Source organism: Fusarium mangiferae (assembly GCF_900044065.1).
Source record: "Fusarium mangiferae strain MRC7560 genome assembly, contig: FMAN_scaffold010, whole genome shotgun sequence".
Lineage (NCBI taxonomy): Eukaryota > Fungi > Ascomycota > Sordariomycetes > Hypocreales > Nectriaceae > Fusarium > Fusarium mangiferae.
This window is the reverse complement of record NW_024573930.1, coordinates 1991812-2006009: the sequence shown is the minus strand read 5'-3', so window position 1 is coordinate 2006009 and position 14198 is coordinate 1991812. Positions and strand designations below refer to the sequence as shown.

At 48.0% G+C, this 14198-nt stretch overlaps 3 protein-coding genes across 3 annotated transcripts; 1 reads left to right on the top strand and 2 right to left on the bottom strand.

Moving 5' to 3' along the window:
• Positions 1-2625: 2625 nt before the first annotated feature.
• Positions 2626-3429, bottom strand: FMAN_02746 (uncharacterized protein; the record flags this gene model as incomplete). The annotated part of the gene is made up of 1 exon (XM_041820348.1): positions 2626-3429. One exon carries the CDS (start codon positions 3427-3429, stop codon positions 2626-2628), a length of 804 nt encoding a protein of 267 aa, XP_041686237.1.
• Positions 3430-9311: 5882 nt separating this feature from the next.
• On the bottom strand, positions 9312-9730 carry FMAN_02745 (Cytochrome c oxidase assembly protein COX16, mitochondrial; the record flags this gene model as incomplete). Its single annotated transcript, XM_041820347.1, has 2 exons — positions 9312-9392; positions 9464-9730. The coding sequence occupies 2 exons, from the start codon at positions 9728-9730 to the stop codon at positions 9312-9314; spliced, it is 348 nt and encodes a 115-aa protein (XP_041686236.1).
• Positions 9731-13042: 3312 nt separating this feature from the next.
• On the top strand, positions 13043-13886 carry FMAN_02744 (uncharacterized protein; the record flags this gene model as incomplete). The annotated part of the gene is made up of 4 exons (XM_041820346.1): positions 13043-13228; positions 13278-13313; positions 13360-13757; positions 13805-13886. 4 exons carry the CDS (start codon positions 13043-13045, stop codon positions 13884-13886), a joined length of 702 nt encoding a protein of 233 aa, XP_041686235.1.
• Positions 13887-14198: the final 312 nt, after the last annotated feature.

The window sequence follows — 14198 nt, the reverse complement described above, 5'->3', positions numbered from 1 at the left end:
AGTAGCTTACCACAGGGCTCCGTCAAGTTGAGCTCATCCAAGCTCTTGGCATCAACTCGGCTGTAGTGGTTCGTATCCATAGTCACTTTCACCCACCCACTCACTGCAGAGAGTGATCGGAGCAGGCCCGTTCAGCTACAGTAGCAGGAGCCGAAAGTCCGGAGCATGCAATTCTCTAATGCGATTGGATGCCGAATTGGTGGGAACTTGGGATAGACGAGTCTCTTAGTTGATGTAACAAGCAGGGCAGACAATGTTAGTGGATAACCTGTAACTACGAAGGATTGCCGAGATATCTGTGCAAAGTTGCCGATATTCTTGGAAGAAGTTGATGTTCTGAAACGGCCGGTTCGACCCATGTCAAGTTTTGAGATAATGCACGTCAAGAAGACGCATGGAATGTACCTGCACGTAGTGCCTCTAGCTGAGATATCATCGTCATCGAGATTCTCTCAAGCACAGTCCACATTAAGGCGCAGCAGGTAGCTGACGTCCCCCCACAATAGCTGTCTAGCTGTCTGGATGCCTACCCAGGTCGGATCAACTTCAAACTGACTTCTGCGGCTCAATTGACTAATCCATGTGAACCTTGCAGCTTTTGTAACGGGCGCGGAAGACACGGAAGATCACCACTGCCCGTCTGCTTCCTCACGCTCGGGACTTTGAAGAGTCACTGCCGACGAATAGACCTTCGGCTGCCGTTGAACCCGAATCCGAAGTTCCAAGGTCAAAGTTAAAGCCCAGAGCAAGGAAGTTGACAGTCATGATGGGCTGTAATTGGGTCCTTGGCGGCGCGCCCGCACCTTGGAAGTTCCGGACATCATCAAGGCCACATGGCATGGCCAAGGGAGCAGAATAACCTCAAGGTAGCGCTGTTGTTAAGTACCGAAGAGTACTTTTGGACAGCATACACTGGTGCCTCTTTAGCGTTTCTGCAGTGTCTTTGATCATATCGCGATGGATGACATTCATGTTTTGGTGACGAAACACGCCGTACGCGGCGCTGCATAACAAATGTAAACGTTCCCTCCCCGCGCTCCCGTGTTTTGAAACAGCTACCCGCGACCACTGACGTCTTTTGCATGGCCCAGGATCTACGATAAGCGCATATTCCTAGACATGGCCAGAAATCAGACACCTTCTGGCCTTTCTATTGAGTAATGATCGAGACATTGTGCGTAGACACGCATCATAAGGGCAATTACGGATACACGTAGCTAGAAAAATTAGGGGACGTGAAACATCAACAAACTGAAACAAGGCGTAGAGCTCACTTCTCAACGTTCATTTGCTGACCAGGTTTGCCACATGCCAATCTTGGTGAAGTCATCCATTCCTGAGCCTCGATTTTCATCTTCTTTTTCGCCTCCCCCTGATGTCGTGCCTGACCGTTGCGAATTACCGTTTGCTCGAATTGTGCAATTGATCAGCAAGGGCACGAAGAGGCAAATTGCAAAGGGACGGTTTTAGGCAATCGTGTCTGATCACTGTGTTTTGGGCTTTTAAGTTTCGTGGCCTGATGATCTTCATGGAACCCTGGGCCTGGATACCGCGGCCGCCGTGACGAGGGCTTCTTCACTGCCCTCGGCCCCGGCAACGTTACGATTCCAGCACTTGGAATGGCTTTGACTCTGGGGAATTTCACGGATTACCTTGCACCTTCTGGAAGCTCAGCCTCGTTCGCTTATTAGGCAATCCATCGGACCATTATTATCAGCAGGCAACCCTGCCCATATCCCGCCAAGACCCCAACACGAAGTGACTCATTTCCAGTGCCATGATTTTGTCATCAGTAGAAAAAGGAAGAAAGAACACGGTTGTGAGTGCCAGGGATCAGGGACCGTTGAGACTAGTATGGCCAAAAGTCTCGCTTATTAGTGCACAACTTGACGATGACGATGTGAATCTCCCCAGTTCCCATGGCCCGGGCTTCGGTGAGGCCGCTCGCCAACAAATCTCATCGTCTCCAGTACTATTTCCCGTCAGAATTGTAATATGTGTGGAAATTCATGAGGCTGAAAATGCAGCGTGGAAGTACAATGCTCGGGCCACAATCTGGACCCAAGATGTAAAGTGGATGCTGTTTAGGCTCAGTACCAAAATTTCACAGGGCAAAGTGAGACATGCACGATAATCGAGGCTGCAGGATATGGAGACGGCAAAATGTAGTATTCAGTCTCAGGAAGAGACTGCTATGGTAGATTGTTCGGTAGAGCAAGAAGAATGCCGCCCAATGACAGGGAGAGAGTAATAGTAGAGTAATATGTAGTAGAAAGATCCGTGAGAGATGTGTGTCCAACACAATATCCAAGCCGTAAGTCCCATAATCCCATACTTCCTAATCCCATAAAACCCAAAAATGATCGCTTTTATCGCTTTCCCAAAAGTCCCAAGGCTCATATGGACAAAAACTCCAGGCCCCATTGATGTGTATAGACATGGAAAGAAAAGAGTCAAGCCCGGATCGTGGGCCGAAGGATGTTAAAACAGCCGTAAGATGTCATTCAAAGAAAGAGAAGCAGATGGTATGTGCTATAATGGGGTATCGACGAAATATCATGACATGAATGAAATAAACAAAATATGAGAGGGTATGTTGAGCGAGTGGTGTAAGATGATAGTAGTTTAGAAGCTGTTGCGGTCCTGCTCGCATCGCTGGTTGTCAAGGTCATCCTTGTGGAAGACGATGCCGCGACGCTTCCATCCTCCGCGTCGGATAAAGTTGTCGACGCTGTCCAGGGAGCGCATGGGAGGACGCTTAGGTGCCAGACCAGGTCGGGCAGTATAGGTTGTGTTGATGGAGACAGGCTTCAGTGCTGAGGCGTGTCGTGACAGACGACGCATCTCAAGGACTGAAGCATCATCGGTCTCATCTTCAGAGTCTTCAGACTGAGTGACTTCGGAGTCATCCTCCTCATCCTCAAAGGTCTGGATGCTCTGGATAGTAGATTCAGACCAACGAGACTTGGGCATCGGTGGTCGTTTTGATAGCGTTGTGAAGAAGTAATCCCTTGGCTCATTGCCCTCCTCATCAGCAGCATCCATTGGGCTGACATGAGGAGGTAGGGCCATCTCGGTTGGTTGTTGAGCAGCAACGTCTTGCTCAACATAGTCCTCCTCATCGATCACTGCATTGTCGGCACAATAGAAGACAGGCTCGGCATCATCCATGCGAATAAATGGTCGTTCATACAGCCTTGGTGGTGCGTGGACGGCGGGGTGTGAGGCGAGAGGATCGATTTCGGGTCGAGAAGCTGTTGGTGTTTGCAGGGATGGTGTCGATACTGCGGAGATAGTTGATGATGAGGATGATGAGAGAGAGCAGCCGGAGGAGAGGGAGGATCCTGAAAATGAGACCTTTCGAATATGGAGATCTCGAGGGCGGCGAGACGACTTTCGTCGCTGGCCGAAGCCGTGTAGTACGTGCATGTTGCTGTGGTTGTGGTTGTCTAAACCAATTGGTGGTGGTCAGGTCGACGTATTAGTAACCGGAGTGTTAAGTCGTATACGTCCTGGAGTGGTGGTGATGGCTGAAAGAGTCCGGTAGTGGTGGGTGGTGGGTTGAATTAATATAAAGTAGAAGTATTACGGACGATATTATAATATCGATGTAATACTCATGAGAATTCAAGGCTACGAGGGCCAAACTTGGTTGTTGAGGTCAGGATCCGAGATAACCGGGGGTGGGAGTGCGCAAGTCTATAAATAATGAATCCATCGTATTTTATCGTTGAGTGTGAGTGTGAGTGAGCGTGAGTGAGAGTGCAGCTGGAGCTTACGGGGCCATGAACGTCATCCACCGAACCGTCACAGCCGAAGTGGGCGTGGGATCCCTGCTCGCCCAGAGTCTAAGGCACTGTAAGGTTGGTACTTGCACGTACCTGGAGACCTGATCTTGTCCCCTGGCCCTGGTCTTGGCCAGATCTCCACTCTGATCTTGCCTTTGACGCAGTTTCTCTCAAAGATTCCCATACTCTCTGCACACGACAGGGGTGTCCCGCTGATCAACGTCCCCTGTCTCTCAAGAACCGAGTATGTACCTGCGAGTACCTGAATTGAGGTTACTTTCTGGACCGTCGAGGAACAGGTCAGAACAAATTCTGTGGCATGTTTCGTCCGAACCTTTCGACGAAACATCTATCGCACTCCGTAGAATCCAGGTATTGATCTTCTTGAACACGCCTCATTCTTCTTATCGGACCCATCACCATCAAAGTGGACACCACTTTTTCTTTTCTTTTTTTCTCTCCGTCTATCTCAGTCTCCATCCACCCCAAAAACAAACTGTCAGCCTCTGGGTCTGGGCCCTCAACTGTACCTGACTTAGAAATGCTGTGCCTGGTACCTTGCCTCTCGTTAGACCACGCCTCAAAAGCCTCTTTTTTCCAAGACAGGTCATCAGGCCCAGCGCCAACTGGTAGCTCCCGTGCTGGAACCGAAACCTTCACGTCTATCACCATTTGCTTCTTCAAGTCTCCCTTGACTTCAGCCCTTTTCGACAAGGTCACCGCCAATTCACGTTAGGCTGCCTCCAACCCATGCAACTGCGGAGGTTGTCTAGTCACGACGTGTCTGATTAATATTGATGATATCGATTGGAAAAAGGGAAAAAAGCAATACTCCGAAAAGGCCCGTGCTTGAAGATTCCGGTCCAGAATTCTCGCTCCCAATTGAAATGCCTGGTCCATGTTCAGAAGCATGAGATGCAGGGCGAACACTATGTAGAAATGAAACAAAAGCAAAATGTCTTGAGCGTGAGCTTGAGTCTGGGTGTAAGTCAATTCAATTCCTGGGCCTGGGAATCAAACCCATCATGAGATACAGGCACAGTACAATTGGTATACGAATGGAGTCGATACAAGCTCCTTCAGGTATAAGCTGATAGCAGATCATGCTGTCACTGAGCATAAAATTTGTTGGTTGGCGGTTTCGTGTGCACGCCAGCGCAGATCTGTTGCCGTAATGCATTGCACAGCAAGTTGTCGTGGCACCAAAGGGCGATAACCAAACGTCACCTATTGCGCATCTTTTCACGACTCCAGTAACAGATCATCCATTTCAAAACCACAACATGCGTAGAGCGGCCACTCCGACCGTTGACTTACCCGTTGCGTTTATCGTTGCCATAGAATTAAGCAGCAGCTCCGATGAGCCAACAACAACTCTCAGCTGCAGTTTCGCGCGCCAGCCGAAACTCTATTGCAGCATTTTTTTTTTCAGCTATTCATCCATCGTGGATGGAGATGGAGATGGAGACTGGAGTCAAATGGAGCTCACTAACCACCAACAGCAGATGAGTGAATGTCTTCACCGCTCGCTCCGCACAATGTGACAACCCCCTTGCGTCCCAAGACCGGACGAGAGGCGGCGCCGCTCGCTCGGTGGAGGGGTTCACAGCGGTGCCAAGAAGTCGTGTGGGTGTCAACGATCAGGTACGCCGACGATAAAGCAGCTTCTCGACCTTGATGCAGGTACCGTAGGGATTCTCAGACAAAAAAGTGCTTTGTTCGCGATCGCGTAGGCTAATTTCTAGCAGAATCGATATTCAATCTGCGCTTGCATCCGCCCTTGGTACTAAACCCTACAAGCTGAATCTACACCCAGCAACCATCATTTTACTCTTGTCGCTATTGCCAGTCGAGCTGAGATCTATCGAGATGCTCTAACCCCAATGTATGTGTACGCTACTGCGCGGCGTGCATACAGTAGACTACCTATGTGTGTATCACCCACATGAAAATGGTCGACCTAGCTTTGTGATACGATTTCTCACCTGCATCGTGCATGAGACTGCCTATCCCGTGCCCTCTCATGTGCCCCTCATCTTCATTCTTCCCCAGACAATTGACTCTGTCTTTGTCTTTTGCATTAGGAATGACGGCCGGGCCAAGCACTCGAAGCAATTCACGAGTGACAGCGGTTCAGCCTCTTTCCGGTCACAAGCGCGATTATAGAGTTGGCGGTGGAGGATGTTTCATTTTTCCCATTTGCAATTAATTGAGAAAATAATGGGTACCGCTTCACAACGTGAATCCGAAAACGGCCAACGGTCTGTCACTGGTTAATTGAACACAGGCGGTGAATCTGCTGAACCCCTCATTCCACTTATTCACATCCATTTCACGGTGGAGGACTCATCATGTACGCTGCATCCTAGACCTGACGATCCAGGGTCTCGTCGTGGAGATACGACCGGGTTTGATATTTCAAGACCGTACAAGTAAATTCGTGTAAACCATAAGAATACGATGACGATATCAGTGGAGAGAAGGTAGCGATTCCATGGAGATATCATGAGTCGCTTCTCGCTTTTTGTCTTGGCATTTGATAAACGAGATGAGAAAGGGCTCGGCAGTGCTGACCTCCGGCTCCGAGGCCGAACAATCACGGACACGATGAGACTGAATTGGCATCGTGAAGAGTAAACATGACCGAGCCCCAGTCCGAATGCAATCACGATGTTGCAAAAGTCAGGGTAATCTCCCTCCCTGCGATGCAGATCGCTAATTCTTCCTAGCTGAAGGATCTTGAAAGTACTCTATTTTGCTTCTCGCAAAAACCTTGTCGTTCGGACATGGTGAAGCCGGACTGTTTTTCCAGCTCTTTGGGAGTGGCTTCGTGACATTTAGTGCCCGCAAGCCCGTGCCATTGGCCCGCCTGGGCGTTGAATCCACGAAGGCTCATTTATTATCGCTGTCTCCGAACACAGCTGAGCTGAAGATTACCGTAGCATCGGGAATATGTTTTCTTTTCTCTCTCTGCCAACTATTGCTTCTTTGTCAATTTTCAGGATCGGGCATCGAGATATCACATCGTTGCTGTAGGATCGCAGAAATCTGCAATTAAAAGAAGAAAAACTTGCCTGGATCAAAAATCAAAAGTGACAGGGAAAATCAGGGTATCGGTGAATATGCAGGATTAATTGATGCATCCACTAATAATAAACTTTCTTATTCCCTTTGCCTTGGTTTGGCAGTGTTTTCTGACTCGCCAGCTAACTGTGAGGTTACATAGATCTCCATTCCCAATTGTAGCCTGCTATAGGTCCCTTCTCTCATGCAAGTTAATTGCAATTACCAACACCACGGTCATCCTTGCGTGTCTGAGTCTGGATCTAGAACACAAATTAATTACGACACCAGCAACTTTCTTAGTTCCCGTCTTTCAGTTTGTTTGCTCTACTCGTGCTTATTGTATTCCCGTATCGGGGAATCAACGTTGCATTTCGCAACTCCGAACAATTCTGACATGAGAAAAAGGTGCTAATTGCCGAATTGGCTTGGCATGGCCAGACAGACATATGACCTACAGACAGGGGGCCAGGCAAACTTTCCAAGATTTCTCTGTCCACTCACATGCGAGTTTGTCGAAACACCATCATCTGCATCTAGGCCGATTGCTACCCTACACGAACTGGTGTGTCTGCTGGGCAAAACGTTATCGTATTCTTGTCAATGTACTGTACTGCGCCTTGTTCGGTTGCTCGGATGGCGGAAACAATCGTATGAATGCGACACTACCACACACACTTGGGATGATTTCCATGTGCTGAGACGTATGAGGTGCGTGTGTACCTGCAGGTACAAACTGTACCTTGCGTTCCGGGTTTGCCACGAGTTCACCACCATCTCTTGACGTTAATGATAGTCAGGATCACCATCGCCTCCGACCGCCATTCAGCGACGAGCAGATACCTTCAATGACATTCATGTAAATCTCGAATTGTCATTGGCCACAACCCCTCCTCTATAACCCCCCAGTGTTTGGACGGCTGCCTCTATCTTGATTTCAGTCCTTCCCCATTTATCATCAATATCATCATCATCGACCCAATATACGGGCCACACTTTTTTTTACCTCGACATCATCTTACCACGATTGCAACTCATGTGTTCGTGACAATCTCCTGACGATCACCAACTAATGAAGAAATGTCTCGGTTGAATTTGACCTCAATCGATAAAGCCCTGATCCTCCAATTGACACTCAGGACGATCAGTTCAACGCGGGGACCGGCGTGGCGCTCTGGCCCCTGCGCAGCTGCGCTACCTTTACAATCGTGAGCTAAAGCAGTACCATTTGAAGCTTTCTAGGCTTTATCCATTGACTACGCGTATTCCCGCTCGATACCTGCGTCTCTGGCGTGTCTCTTAGCAGCTTTAGTTAATCTTAGCTTGGCCTTGTGCTGTGATATCTTGGCCTCGTCAGCCAATGTGATGATACCTCAGCCACTCATTGAGATGCTAGGCTATGAGGAGACGAGGCTCGAGCGTCGTGTCCCGATCGACGAGGAGATGAACTGTCAATTGAGAGGATCACGCATTGCCATTAAAACGGAGACGGGGCGGTTTGAAACCCATGATAGTAATCAAAAATACAAGTACATGGTAAGGTAAGTACTGCGATACTAATGATGCCTAGGCTGAGCCTTGTTTAACGGATTCAGCTTAGACTTGGAAATTACGAGATGCAGGGGCATTGTGTCAACGTGACTCGATGCAAGGGGTGATTTGAAGCCATTGACTGTTGGCAGACCGCCAAATAAAGATGTTCTGTGCATTGATAACGCCTTGTATCGATTGTCTGTCTAAATGCATGTTGCGGTAGGGTATAGATTGCACCTACTAGTGCTTGCAGTGCGTGATATATGCACCTCACAAACTGACTCACATATGCAAGTCTCACAGCTGGAAGCCTTGTAGTTTCGAGTCTCTTGTTCGATGTTGTCAATTTTGAGGCATCTCCTTCTCGCATCGTCCACCTGTTTCAAGCCTGTGAAACATCTCACCCTCCAATAACCTAGAATCAAGATCGAACTTCCATAGACTCATCGATCCTTTGTCAGTCTGACGTTAGATGTCCTCACTTCAGTCTCGATCTCCATCTCACAACTAGTCTCTGATATCCCTTTGACCATTCGCCTGGGTCAAACACTGACGTTACGGCTCGTCCCTGCAGCCTTAAACCCACTAATTCCCGGACCCTCTGAGCGAAACGATTGTGAAGCCGCGCGGATTTCACTCTGCGCGACACAGAACTAGAGACAGATAACGCGATCTCATTCCCAAACGCCAAAAACGCCTTTGATGCCATTTACATATGGTACATTGCCCTCCTTGGCGACCCTTGCTTCCCGGTGTTTCAGAAACAACCGCGACATTAAGGACGAGAAGATGTAATGACGTCGATGCGGTCGTAATCGTGGTCTTTTGCAACCTTCACTGGAGATCGATCTTGATGAAATCGATGAATCTCTCATGTTCGTGATAGCTTTCCATACACACAAGGCAAGGGAGCATGTACAGCCTCATTTACAACACGCCATCATTCTCACCCGGAAGTCTCTTCACGCGCTTCTGCTCCCAATCATCAAGGTCCTTGCCAGCAAGTCTCTGTTTCCAAGGATTAGTGAATCGCACATCTCAAGCAACATTCTCCCTCCCGTTCCAAGACTGAGACGTACGTAGTACTCCTCCTTCATGTCCACCTTCCTTGCAGACCGGCGCACATTGAGTTCCTCATCCTTGGTCATCTGGCGGACCTTGCGGTCGTAGCGTTCGTAGCGGACAGCAGTGGCTGGCGTAAGGACGAAGGAACCAGCAACAATGACGGCCATGAAAGGCAGACCAAACATGAGGAAGGGATGCTTGTTCATGAGGGTGCGGTACCGCATGCCGATGCTGTTCATGTCGGCCGCGGACCGGAACCTTTTGCTCTGAAACGCCGGCATCGTGGGTCAATTGTCGGTCGGTAGGGCTGACGAAATCAGTGTAGGATACCGGAAGCTCCGTGAGCCACTTCGGACGCGAAAGGTTGTGCCGTTTGTTGGTGAGCAGACAAAACGAGTTCGGGCGGTTGTGGAGAGGCAATTGCGAGTAATGGCTGACTGATAGCACGGCCGATACACGCCGGGTACGGTCTGGTCTAACTTGAAGTGTGGAGAGACGAGAATTGACCAAAAGGAAGAGTTTGATTTGATTCACGGGGTCTGAGGTCAACTCCGACAAGATGGACTGACTTCATCGCCGAAGCCCCACTTTTACCGATCCGAGCGATCTAGTCTATGGCCTGTGCGCGTTTACTTTTTCCCGGACCGACGACAGCCTGGAGGATTTCCGACTGCCGGACCTCGAATTTCAGGGTCCAGACTCCACCATCAATGCTGGAGCCGAGACAAACGGCTATTGACTAATAACAAAGAATTTATCACATATGAACGATGTTTGCCAACACAGACCACTTGTTAATTTTCCACTAGCTACGATGAAATTTCCTTTCAGCCTCATGTTGACCGAAATTGAGGGTCTGGATGTCCTCATGTACTGTCTTGTACCACACCAAAAGGACGTGTACGGCGCCCAAGCTGTTGAGACCGGGTAACTCCATGTTGCCTGGAGATAAGATGACTCACTTGTGCTATTGGACCCCGAATTCTGCCTGGCATATCCTGGAGAATCGGTGACACTTCAAAGGGCTTGGACTCGTGCGACCGCCCTGGGAACGCCTTCACAGCGCCCAACGTCAAGCACATGCGCCCGTGCCTCTTGGCCCAGACACTCGGGTCTTCAAATTTCTTCAAGAATCTGTTCCGTGCTTCTTCTAGTCAGGAACGGAACGGGCGGTTGCAAAATTTTCCTTCTCAAAGCCTGAACCCTGTTTGTTGATGAATGAAAAGCAACGGCGCTGGAATTTAGACTGCCTAGACCTTAGTTCGATTATTTCGGATATTTGGCTGAGTGGCTAATGCCTTAACGGGTCTATTGACCGTTGAAAGTGGCTGCGTCAGTCAACCAAGGGTCTTTTCTTATTGCCGTCTTGGTGCCACGTTACATATCGTTCAACAACGAGGTTGAGTTACCGAACGTGGCCGAGGAAGACAGACGTATGCTCCTGCTGTAATAAATCGTGATTGGTAATGTAAAATTATGAGAAGTAAGCACTACCTGATGATTAGAGACCATGGTTTATTGAGCGATACTGGCTTTTGTTCTGGCATTGAAAACGCTAAAATGGATACTCCCGAGGAGCATTGAGCGGCTTACCTGAAGTGAAGGGAGGCTCGAGGGAGAGAAACAGCTCTGGGGCGTTTGAAGGCCGAAGACGCTATTTTGATATTAACCTGGCTGTTCATGGCGCAGGAACTGCTTGAATCATCTTTTGCATATTTTCCCGCGAATTCATGGCGAACGGATGGCCTCCTTCAGCTTGGCAACCCGGATGAGTGTCACTCAATTCTCTTTCACAACCCCCAGGGTAATGCACAAGACATCACACAAGGTGTGGTTTCTGGCGGCTGGATTGGCCTCTATACCTACCATCTCGGCTTCGTCATCAGCCCTTAAACTGAGCTTTGTGAAGAAATCCGCTTCTTCACGGGCATGGGCAAACTTTTGGCTGAGTACAATCTGGTGAAGAAAAGCATTTGAGTCAGAACCAAATCCGTAGGGTATCGTTAAGAAAAGAATCTATCTGGAATAGGCTGTGACGAGTTGCAAATCCAGGGTTGTATAAAAAAATCCTGTCAAATGCTTAACAATTTTGTTCATCCTGGTGATTTCATTTATGAAGATTGGTCTTCTTGTACAGGAAGTCGATAAGTTGAGGCCCCTAACCGCCATTTACTATTATTTCAGCGAAGAGTTTGTCTCGTTTGTCTACTGAATCCCTCGATCATCGTTATCCTCCAGTCTACTTGATCGTTTCCATAAGGTAAGTAACAGTCTCACTGATATGCGGTTCTTATGGTGGTCGAGTTGATCACAACTTCAAAAAAGAGCATCAGAAAGCCACATTTCAAGAATCACTCCACGATTGGGATTTGGGATCAGCCCTTGATAGTTGTCGAGGTACAGGAAAGGTCCACAAACCCCATACCACTGACAGAGTTTCGGACGGCACAGTGAAGCCAAACAGGCACAGGGTAATAATTATAAATGGTATTGTAAACCACTGATATTGTTATATCTTTTCAACGTAGAAAACCGGCAACGAGCTTCAAATTAACAAATTTTAGGTTCCTTCTCATACAGTTACCTCACCCATAACATTCCAGTATTACTCCTTGTTTCGAGGACTGGAAACTGGTTCAAATGATAACGCATGTTATTACCATTTACAGTAGCGAAGTAACTATTGTCCAGTAACTGTGAAGTCACTGAGTTTCATAAGTGCCTTGGAAAGCCTAGAAGAAGCAATACGAGGCATTCGTGTGTTGTTTATCACCTTCAGTGTAAGTCTATTAACCAAATGGTTTCTTCCTTCTCTTTCTCCATTACTAGTGACTCTCGGTAGGATAATAGTTGCAGCAAAGTATATGATATAAATTCATGTAGTAACTTATATATTCCAACTCCTCCTTTCTTCATGTAGTTCGAGATATCCACAGTCGTTTGTTATAGTTAGTGCAATTCCCGTGATAATCTTGCAAGCGTTCTGGCTACTGGAATCACCACATGTGCGCCTTGCTCCCAAATATATATCCAATGTATAGTACATCGACCAGTAAATAAGTTACAATACTACCGCGTTGCTTCCATCTTCACATGCCTTGGTAGTTCTCGCTTATTAGAAATGACATTATTGGCTTTCTTTCTTTCTCACTTTCTTTCGATCGATGAGGTCACGTGAGTTAAGTCACTTTCACTTGATTGATCATTGGTAGCTAGGGTACAAGAAATCACTAGATACATTCTATTCCGTTAGAACTACCAGCATTGTTTAATACTGTATCTTGATAATACACATAATTCCGCAAGGAAAATAGTGGGGTATGTGCAGGGTAAGCAGCTTGTCAGGCTAGGTACTCTCAGTTTCTACTTGTATCTGCCACTAAACTCTCCACTTGATATCGACACAATCATTGGACAACTTAACTTGAACCCTTCCATTCATGTCCAATCAACCGCAGCAAACCAACAACGATTCAATATCCTATAGACACTTCCTTCGCTACTTTTGCACCGTTGCTGCTCCATTAGTGTTTCTCTTCATATTCAAATCCTTATCCACCAGCACCGAACCAGAGACTCAGCCAGAAGTCAGGATGTCAGGAAAACTCCCCCTCGTCTTCCCTGCGGCATCCCGCCACACGGCTACCGTCATCTTCGTGCATGGCCTGGGTGACACTGGCCATGGCTGGGCAAGTGCTGTTGAGAATTGGCGCCGACGAGAGAAGCTCAATGAAGTCAAGTTCATTCTGCCTCATGCTCCAGAAATCCCCATCACTGTGGTGAGTTGACCTTTGAGGAGCCTTTTCAAGACCCAACTAACACGTTTAGAACATGGGAATGAGAATGCCTGGGTGGTTTGACGTTGTAAGTTGCTCTGATTCATCTGATTGGCTATCCTGACACGAAGCAGAAACAACTCGGCGGAGATGTTGATAGCCTGGTCCGCAATGAGGATACAGAGGGCATTAAGCGAAGTCAAAAGTACTTCCATGATCTCATCCAAGAGGAGGTTAACTCTGGCATCCCCCCTGAGCGTATTGTTCTTGGAGGTTTCTCCCAGGGAGGCGCCATGTCACTCCTTGCTGGTCTCACCTGCACAAGCAAGCTGGGCGGTATCGTCGGCCTTTCATCATGGCTTCTCCTGTCCAAAACCTTTGCCGACCTTGTCAAGCCCACGGATGCCAACCGCCAGACCCCTGTGATGATGTTCCATGGAGATGCGGACCCTATTGTTCCTTTCCAGCGTGGAAAGCTGAGTGCCGATCTGCTCAAGGAGCTTGGCTACGATGTGTCATTTAAGACTTACCCGTAAGTGACCAGTGCTATATTAACAAGGAGATGCTAACTCTTGATAGTGGTATGGGCCACTCTGCTTGCCTGGAGGAGCTTGATGAGGTTGAGGCGTTCCTGAGAAAGCAATTGCCTCCCAAGAACTAAAGTCATACATGGTATAGACCTCACAAAGTATAGACTTGTGAGCCTTTGAACACAGAACCCTCTCTTGTGCGAAATAGAAGATAATAGACAGTCTACCAAGCGCCAAAGGTTTCCAAAATCATGATATCACATTATTCTGGCACGAGTTGTGAAGGGGCCAATTATATAGACTTCATATGCCGCGTGTTCTATATCTGATATCGCTCATCGATACCTCGTGATGCCAAAAGATCTCCAAATTCTCCGTATGGATGGATGAATGTACACCAAATGACGTGCGCTCCACTACTGAGTGGCTCAGAACGCCCTACC